This window comes from Cynocephalus volans, chromosome 14 (genome assembly GCF_027409185.1).
Source record: "Cynocephalus volans isolate mCynVol1 chromosome 14, mCynVol1.pri, whole genome shotgun sequence".
Classification (NCBI taxonomy): domain Eukaryota; kingdom Metazoa; phylum Chordata; class Mammalia; order Dermoptera; family Cynocephalidae; genus Cynocephalus; species Cynocephalus volans.
Genome location: NC_084473.1, coordinates 64,842,707 through 64,852,159, shown reverse-complemented (window position 1 = coordinate 64,852,159; position 9,453 = coordinate 64,842,707). Strand labels below are relative to the sequence as shown.

Here is a 9,453-nt window from a genome sequence, read left to right as displayed (position 1 = left end):
ACAACTGCTATTGCTTACACTATGTGTCCCTTTCCTTCCTCCCCAAGGATATTAATTAACTGAATATGTAATATCTACTTAGAAATGTATAATATTATATATTCCATTAAAAATAACATACAAAATATAAATGACTCTTAGTTAATTATATTAACGAACATCTATAAGAAGCACTGAGATGATCTAGGGGAACGTGGAACTATCATGTCTGCCTTGCAGTATTGAACCTCCCCAGAGTTCAGACATTTAGATGCTGCTCCTGCCACTCTCTCCATCCAATCTCACCTTCCTGTTGGAAATTTGACCTCCCTATTGGCTACCGGATACCTTTAAACTGCCTGTTTTGTGACATCATTTGCCCACCAACCTACTGCCACCTGGTAGAATCTTGGGGTTTCCATGGAGTTGTGTGTCAATAAACTCGAATCATCGCCAGTGGCCAGTGGCCAGTGATCAGTAACCTCTGTACTGGACACATGCGCCCTTTGGCTTCTGCCACCCAGACATCCTCCAGTATCGTCTCCTCATCCTGTGTGTCCTCAGTTGACGTTTCCTCGTCTCTCTCCATGTCAGGTAAGGACAGGAACTTCCTAGTGTTTCATTGGATTTCTTCCCCCTAAAGTTAGTAGTACAGTTAAAGACACTTTAGAATAATGGGGTAAAGTATTGAACCAGAAATCTGGAAACCTCATTTCAGTTTTGGCTCTGGCATGTACTAGCTGTGTAACTTCGGACAAACCATTTACTCTCTCACAAAATCTGTTTCCTCATATGTTATATTAGGATAATAGATCGGTAATTCTTTCTGGACCCTTTCCTTTCTAATGTTAGATCTTAAAGAGCTTGTGCACAGAAAATGAAATTAGACACTTCTTGAGACTGTTTGCTTCAAGAGAAACAGAGAAAAAGCCTCGGTGGTGTAGAAAACTAACAACATCTACCAAGAGGTTTCATCTGTAATTGTCTCCCTGTAGTAATATATTAACTCCAGTATTTCAAATTCAGTGCTGTTCAAAAAGTAACATTCACTTGTTGTGGCGTTTTCTGTGTAAACTAGGTGAAGACATATAGGGAGAGGGGATGGAGAGTAGCGGGCCAGAAGGAGACAGATGTTCTTGGGGCAAGGAAGTTTGGCAACTGTTTTCATCCAGCACAGGCCAACAGGAACTGACAGGGGCAAGTGAATGTAAAAATGAGGAAGGAGAAACTAGATGAAAGAGGTGGAGAGCACGCAGGAGTTCTCAGGAAAAAAGAAGGCAGTTTGTGATGGAATGCTGAAGGGGACTCGAGATTTTATATGAAAGGGGCACGAGCATAGAGGGAAATCTCCTCAGAGCAGGGCAAAATGAAGTCAGCAAGTGCTTAGATGACCGGACTAAGAAGGAAACTAAGGCTACAGCAGGGTGTCACTAGGAAAAGCAGCTCACCAGGAAAGTCATATGTAGTTGCCTGGTTTTTTTCTGTTTCTTCTTTGAACTCAGATGACACTTGACAGTTTTATAAATGAACAGTGAAGAAATGGTTTAGAAATGATGTTTCGCATAAACAAAAAATTAAGAAAAGTGGTTATCTAGGGGGCTGGAGGGAACAGAATTTTAAGTGTTTTTTTTCCTGATTTTTAAACCGTATGGATTATTGTAATATTGAAAATAAAATTGTGTGTTTCAAAAATGATGTATCCTAACTTGCATCAGAAGGACAAATTCCTTTGCGTGCTAAGTAGGTGTCAAGTAAAGGCTGCTTTTCATCTTTACAATTATTTTCTTCCTGAATCAGAGTGCGTACTGATGAACAGTCATTAACCATTTTTAGACTTAAGAATATAAAGAACGACCTACCTAAGAAGAAAAAGAAAACGTCAAGCACCACATCTGTAATTCCGCATTTATCCAAACAAATTCGTGGAGTCCTTTGTGTTGTTTTTAAAACTGGATTCTTTTTAGGTGATCTTTTTAGGCTTTGGGGTGACATTTTCTTAGATGTTGACGATGATTATAATCTATGTTTGCAGGATAAATATAAAAATCTTCATGATACTTTTCTTTCTCCTTATGTGGCTCTATCAATTGAACTATCTCTTTCAACTAGGATTAATATCTGCTACTTGCTGGGTAATATTCAGAGAAATAGGAATGATCACAATAAAGGAATTCCTTTATGGTTATTGTTTTGCCCTCTGCTTTTACCAGTTTTTATTAAAATATTTGCCGGCAGATATTATGGCTATCTATACATTCGCATTTACTGCATTTTCCTGCTTATTACACCTTTATATTAATATGGCTTCTCTGTCTATGTGTATTGGTTCATTCAAAGTCACCTTCTATCGTGGTCTGTTCTTGGTTAGCAGTATTGTCTGAAGTAGAGGAGCCAATATTCACTTTCATAATATTACATCTATGGTAACAGAACTTCATTTATGATTAAAATTACTAAGCTTTGATTCCTGCTGTAGTCATTATAGCTCAACTTTCATTAATACCTATGTGTTCCTTTTCGTAGTGGGATGTTATGCGTTTTTCATGATTTTTGTCCTATTGTCTTTCCACAACTTCATGATCTTCCTTTCTACAAGTCATATGTATTACCTTCATACATGTATGAATGATACCAGGTATTATTATGATGATCACTTTTTAGATGAGTAACCTAAAGCTCACAGAGTTTCAATAACGTTTTTTTTTTTTTTCCCAAAAGCATTTCTTGAGAAACACTCAGGTAGTCATTTTGACTTTGGATCAGAAGCTAGGTTTGAAGAGGGTAAGGAATGGTCCTTTACATTTACCAACTGGACGGGCTTACACGTGAACTCTAGGAAATGGCATGTGACCTACCCAAGCAAAATGAGACCGAAGATTACAATAGTAGTAGCTGTACAGTTTTCTAATGGACAAAATAAAATTGCCTGTATTTAACGTTGTATTTCTCTCTGTTTCTGTCTGGCCTTTGCTCAGAGCAAGAGTACTAGCAATGGAGTCAGGGTCTGTAACCTGGTAATGATACTAACAAAATGAGAGAACCTGACTAAGTCAATCTGACCTCTGTGAGCCTCAGTTTCCTCACTTGTAATATGAGAATGTTCAAAGTGAAGTTTGCTAAGGGCCTCCTACTTCTGAAATGCTTCGATTCTAGGAGATAATTACGTGGCCATGCTAGTACCCGCTGAAGGGAAAGACAGGGCAAGGAGAAGTTTGCTTCTAACCTGGGAACAACATATGTAGCAGACCACTTGGGTCTTCTGCACATCTGTGCCCAGGTTGGAGCAGAGGCAGTTCCTCAGAAGAGTACCAAAGTGTTCCAGCACTTATGGACATCATCAGTTCTGATTTTTGGTATCTCAGTGACCATTGGTATTAGAGACTTCCTGATTGCAACAAGCTTAACATAATGCTGTTCCTTAAAGAAAGTGAAAGTTTATCAATCTCATCGATCTTTCATCACCCTTTTGTTTCCTGCAGAAAATTTCCAAAATCCATCTGTACTTGGAGCTTCAAATTCTCTTCAGCTCTCTCTTCCTGTGGTGAACAATGCAGTTTCCATAAAAGGAAGTGTCTGCAACTTTTCCAGCACCCGTGCACCAGCTGTCAATTCGGCATGGCTACTGCCAGCAGCCTCTGGCACCTCTTTCCAGCCACTCATAGGTAGTGCCTACCCTTACCCACATTCTATCACAGCTATGTTGTCTGGGGTGACTGGCCAGAGCCAGATCTCCACTTCAGCTGCCTCCTATCCAGGTATTCTTAAGTGGGATACCACAGGAAGCACTGAAAGGAAGTCATCTTCACTTGAAGACTACACTGTGATTGTCATTGACCAAGACACAGCTGCTTCTGCCACGTCTATGGCAGCCCAGTATGATAAAACTTCAGTTGCCAATACTGTGGTCCCTGTGTATCCATCACTGTCTGCCAGCCTTGCTCAGGGGACACCATCTCAGATTCCAAATCAGGGACATAGCCTGTCACTTCCCTACCAGGAAGGAAGCCAGCTGTGTTACTATAATCAAGGCACATTGGGGCCTCTACTGTGTGGAGAGCTTGGCCCCTGCCTGCAGTCCTATGGCTCTGTGTCGTACACGGGAAGCAGGGCCTCTGCCCCTCAACCAGAGATAGTGATGGTGCTGGAGGAGTTTCAGGCCACAAATGTCCTAACACCAGTCTCCACGTCTGGAACCTACAACTCGGTGTCCGCTCAATCCATGGCAGAAATACCTTTTCAAGGTGAGTCCAAACAGCAAGAAGGGAGAGGACTTAAGTCAGCATTGCAAAGGAGGGTCACGTCTGCAGCTGAGAAGTGGTGAGTCCACAGATAGGTAGAGTTTAGGTCCTGAGAGTTTAACCACCACCATTGCTCAGTGCTCTCCACTTTCAGACTCTATATAGGTGGGAAGGTGGGATACTACAATGCCATCTATGCTACACACAAGAGAACATCAAGAACACACCAAGGGATGCCTCACTGTTTGCTGCCGTGCTCCTCAGTCTCCCTACACCACCACACTGTAATTAAGGGCCTTCCCTGATCTACTGCTTTAGTCTCTTTGGAAGGCACTTCAGAATTCTTATGTGGTAGTGACAGTTTAATTTCCCTTAATGTACACCAGGATTTCAGACCTTGTGTTCAGAGATCCTGCCCATAGCAAGCCGGCTCAGAATGCGTCCTTGCTTGTGTATTTCATGAGCAAGGGCTCCACTCTCTGTCCCGGTCCTTGACATGAAGTGTTCTTATTCCCTCAGAAGAGTGGAGAGAATTGAAAGGACTGTATATGAGAATACTAGGCTGTATAAAACATTTCATAGTTCAAAAATCACGTTCACTTTTTAGTCACTTACCACAACCCTATCAAATACCAAGAAAACCGACAAACCATGAGATCAAATGATCACAAGCAAAGTAGACCGGTCCCTGCCTATCTTTTAACACAAGGTCCTGTCCATGGTCCTTAAGAAGAGCTAGTGGAAATGCCTTGCCCACTGTTGGAAGGTGCCTGATTGCTGTGTATGTATGTAGGGGGAGTATCTCACTTACCCAGGGACTGACGTTTTCCTTGATTCCTTTGTAGTGATGGAAACTTCCTTTGGGATGGAGACTTCCCTGGGATTGCAACCTTCAAGCAAGGAACAAGCAGAGCATAAGAATTCGGATGAGATGAAAACCAAGGTTTCGAAGCCTCTGGATGACGACCAGATCCCAATAGAAAACCAAGATCTTCCACTACTCCCTTTAGAAATCCCTGACATTCACCAGATTCTGGCGTGCATTGATCCTCCTGGACAAAAGGAACCTCCTGGTCCTGACAATGCCAGTCTCGGAAAGAACAGCCTTAGTCTTGAGGACCAAGGGACACTTGAAAATGGGATTGAGCCCAGCAGTGGTTTTCAGAACACTCCTAAACTGGTGGAAGATATTCACCTTCCCCAGCTCTCGAATTCCTTGAAATACCTTGACCAATCCAAAGATCTCACAGCCATCAAAGCCAAAGACACCAGAGCCATCAAGATGAATCAGGTGCAGGACAAGACGAGTACCATAACGGGTCCCTTCAATCAGGTCAGGAAGAACAGGCGTAAAGCCTCTGAGCATATGAGTGGTGCTCCCAGAGCCAAAAGCCAGCCAAAGAACCCAGAGTGCCTGTTAGGGGAAGAAGTGGTTGTTTGCAGTGCTGCAGCCAGTGACAGGGCTCCTGTGAATGCGGTCAAGCATCCTAAGAGCGAACCTGAGAATGGTGCCTCTAGCAGGATGAGCAAAACTAAGAGCCACGGGCAGGAAAAAAACAAAAGATCAAGAGAAAATCAGTCCAGGAAAGCTGAAGAGAGTAAGCAGCCAGGGAACAAAGTCCAGGCAGAAGGGAAGCCAACTATTCCCAGGATGAAGCGGAAGAAAAATCAACCTGACCTTAGCCAAGAGGTCTTCAAAAAGCCTCGAAGCAGCCTAGGCATGCACATGCTGGAGTCTGTGCAGGTTTTTCATGCACTGGGGAGGAAGAATGACAAGAAAGCTGGGCTCTCTTCCTCTCGGGCCCTAGGAAACTCTAGCAACACCAGAGAACCCCAGCCAGCCCGAGCTATCAAACGACAGCCGGATACCCCATGGAAGGGTAAAAGTCCTGAGAAAACTCAAGTCAAAGCCCAGAAACGAGATGGCAGTGCTGAAGAGGAGTCTCCATCTCCATCCCAGTTTGAGCTGCCACCTCCTGGGAAGGTCAGGCTGATACCTTTGCCTTTTCTGACCCTGGACAGGCCTCGACCTCGACCTGCTCCTCGGAGGCCACAGTCTCTGGCCTCACATAGGCCTGGTATGGCTTACTCTGCCCAGCCTGGTGCTACTAACTCAGCCAATCCATCCCAACCAGCTCCTGCCAATGCATCCTTGACAGGTCCTGCCAGGCCAGCTCAGCCAATTCCAATCAACACAACCCAACCAGGTTTGACCAACCCTAGGTCGCCCAGTGTCCCTCAGAGGGCTGCTTCTGGGCCCGCACCGGACAAAACATCATCCTGCACTTCTCTGCGGCAGGGGCCCGTTTCCACTGCTGTGACCAAACTCCAGCCACCACCCAAGCCTCAAACCCAATATCCACTCCAAGACTTGCGCTACCAACGAATTCCATGGAGGAATCCAAATGTTCCTGAGCCAGAAATGTCAACGCCCATTACAAAAGAACAGAGGCCAGAGCGCAAGGCCATGAAGAAGCTGGCTCAGCAAGAGCGTGAGAATGCTGCCAAATGTACATCTTTGGGGAAAGTGCAGTATTTCATCGAGAAGGAAAAAGAGATGGAAATGGCTAGATACTATGGCTATGCAAAATAAGAGCTTCTAAGATTGTTGGTGCCACTTTGGGTACCAGCTGGATTTCCGCATATATATGGAGATAGACACAAGATAGATATAGATAGATAGATAGGAATATAGATAGATATAATATGCACATAGATAGATAGATACAAATTTCCCTCTTCTGATATATTTTAAAACCTTAATGAAACTGAATAAACACATGTCCTAGAATTAATAGCTGAGTAATACAAAAGCCTGTTGAGTTTTCCGATGCTCTTTACTGTGGTTTTTCCTTGGTGGTCGTGGTGGGGATCAAAGGCTGCTTTAGAGAGAAGGAAAGGAAACTTGGGTGGAAGAACAGGAAATAAAGGGATAAGACCTGAGGAGAGAGGAAGCAGCCCGGTTCAGGACTAGGAAGGCCATAAGGGGAGAGGTTTTATGGGCTCATAGAAAGAATCAGAAATAGGGGAAATGGCAAAAGTGAGATGCAGAGTCTGAGGTTAGGTGAAAAGAGTAAAATTTGGATAAAGTTGAAGAAGGCTGAAGAGCAGTCTGGGCTGAACAGAAGAAATGTAAAAAATCTCTGACACAGGATGGCTTTATGTCTCATGACCTACCAGATAGCTTTTGAGAAAATACGATCAGGACATATCTCCAACGGGTTTGGGTTACCTTATGCATGTGTGAGTAGAGCTGGGAAAGGTGAATACTAAACACAGGGGAATCTCCCAGGGGAGTGGCAAGAGCTCACAGATTTCCTGCAGGCAGGTGATAACCTGGGGCCTAGCAAAGTGAATCGCAGCAGCATGAGGCTCACCCAAAACAGGGCCTGGAATATAAATCTCTATGCACTCAACACCTATGAACCGGGCCGGAAAGATGTATTACTTCAGTTAAACTTGGCAACGTGCAAGGCCAATATTATTTACCGCCCTGCCACTTCAGTAGCAGGTTCAGCTGGGGCTGGGGTCGCATTGCACGCAAAGGAGCAAGGCCTCCATTGGAAGCCTACGAGCCCCCCAAGTCCTCAGTGTTTGCAAGCGCCCACAGGCGGTCAACCTGGCTTTCAGAGCACAGCATCTGGAGGTTTCGGGTGGACGAGATCAGCTTCTGGAGGGGCCTGAATATTAAGGTGAAAAGCCCAGCAAGTTCTCCACCGACCCGGGCGCGTGCTGCCTTCCCGGACCATCCCCATCAACCGAAACGCTGGAGAAAACTCGTCCCGGAGCGTCCATTTCTAGGTGAGAGCGGGGGTGCGCGTGCGCACTTGGCGGCCATCCGAGGGCCCGGGACGCGGGCGCCCAAAGGTCCAGAGCGCTCGTCGGGCGTCCTGGTGGCGCGCGCGGGAGGGAGACCGGGTGGGAGACGGCGGGGGGAGCGCAGGAAAGGCAGGGAGGGGGGCAAGGGAGAAATGCGGCAGCCGATCGTCACCACGGGAGAGTTAGTACTTTACAGCAGTAAAACTGGTCTTTGAGGTATGATTCGCTCAACGTAAAATCGACCGTTTAAAAGCACACAGTTCGGTGGCACTTCGTACATTCCCAAGGTTGTGCACCCGTCACCACTGCCTCATCCATACCATTTTCATCATCCTAAAAAGAGTCCTCTCTACCCCCTCCCTCCTACTCCTGCTCCAGGCAACCGGTAATTTCTACTGATTTGCCTTTTGGGGACATTTCATATACATGCTGTAAATGGAATCACATAGTGTAACCTTTGGTATCTGGCTCCTTTCACTCAGCATAATGTTTGCAAGTTCATCCGTGTTGTAGACTGTCACTATGTCATTCCTTTTCACGACTGCAGAATATTCTATTTTCTGGACATACCACCTCAGTTCATCTGTTCAAGAGCTGCTGGACACTGGGTTGTTTCTTTAGTCCTTTACACGTAGAGAGAGTTTATGCTGTGCCAGGCAGCACCTGGCTAAGGTACTCACCCCATTTCACAGATAAAGCGATAGTGTCAAGCATTTGCCCAAAATTAAGTGCTAGCAATTGGGGGAGCAATTTGAACCCAGGCATTCAGACTTGGGAGGTAATAGATTGACATGACAGAACATTAGAAAGATGCAAAAGGCTATTCAGTGGAAATTCACCATTTTCCCCATTTCTCAGCCAAGCACTTCGCCCCTCCCTCAGAGACATCTACTTTTGCCACTTTTTGGATCCTTCCAGAGAACTTATTTATATGTAGCCCAACATGATGTTCGCATCCCAATTTATTGAGTAATCCGTCCGACTGACTTGAAATATCATTTTTGTGTTATTCTAAATGCTTCTGTTTATTTGCACTACCCTTTTCAGAACTGTCCTGGCTTTTTTTGCTTACCTTTTATATTTGCCATTTCTCTAGAATCATTTCTATTATCTTCTTTTTCATTTTAAAGTATTTCTTGTGTTTTCATTTACCCTTGTGTTGCGTTTAGTTTGGTGTTTAGTTCTTAGAATATTTAAAATTTTTAATTGTGTACTGAGTTCTCTCAGCTCTTTTCGTTCTGATTTATGTCATTTAGGTCTGGGGATGTTACACTGAGACAAGCCCTGTTATCCTGATGGGTACGAAATGCAGGGAATGGGTCTCTGGAACAAGATAACACCCTGACTATGAAAACGGAGGCTTTAGTCAGGGTAGGGCTTAACCAAGTTCCAGAGTGTTAGACTGAAGCTCTTTAGG

The 9,453-nt window shown here is 44.6% G+C and overlaps 1 protein-coding gene across 1 annotated transcript; it reads left to right on the top strand.

Moving 5' to 3' along the window:
• Positions 1-476: 476 nt before the first annotated feature.
• On the top strand, positions 477-6,795 carry LOC134362763 (uncharacterized protein C2orf78-like; the record flags this gene model as incomplete). Its single annotated transcript, XM_063078006.1, has 3 exons — positions 477-573; positions 3,459-4,220; positions 5,063-6,795. Coding segments are annotated over exons 1-3 (2,592 nt in total), but the record flags the coding sequence as incomplete, so codon positions are not given.
• Positions 6,796-9,453: the final 2,658 nt, after the last annotated feature.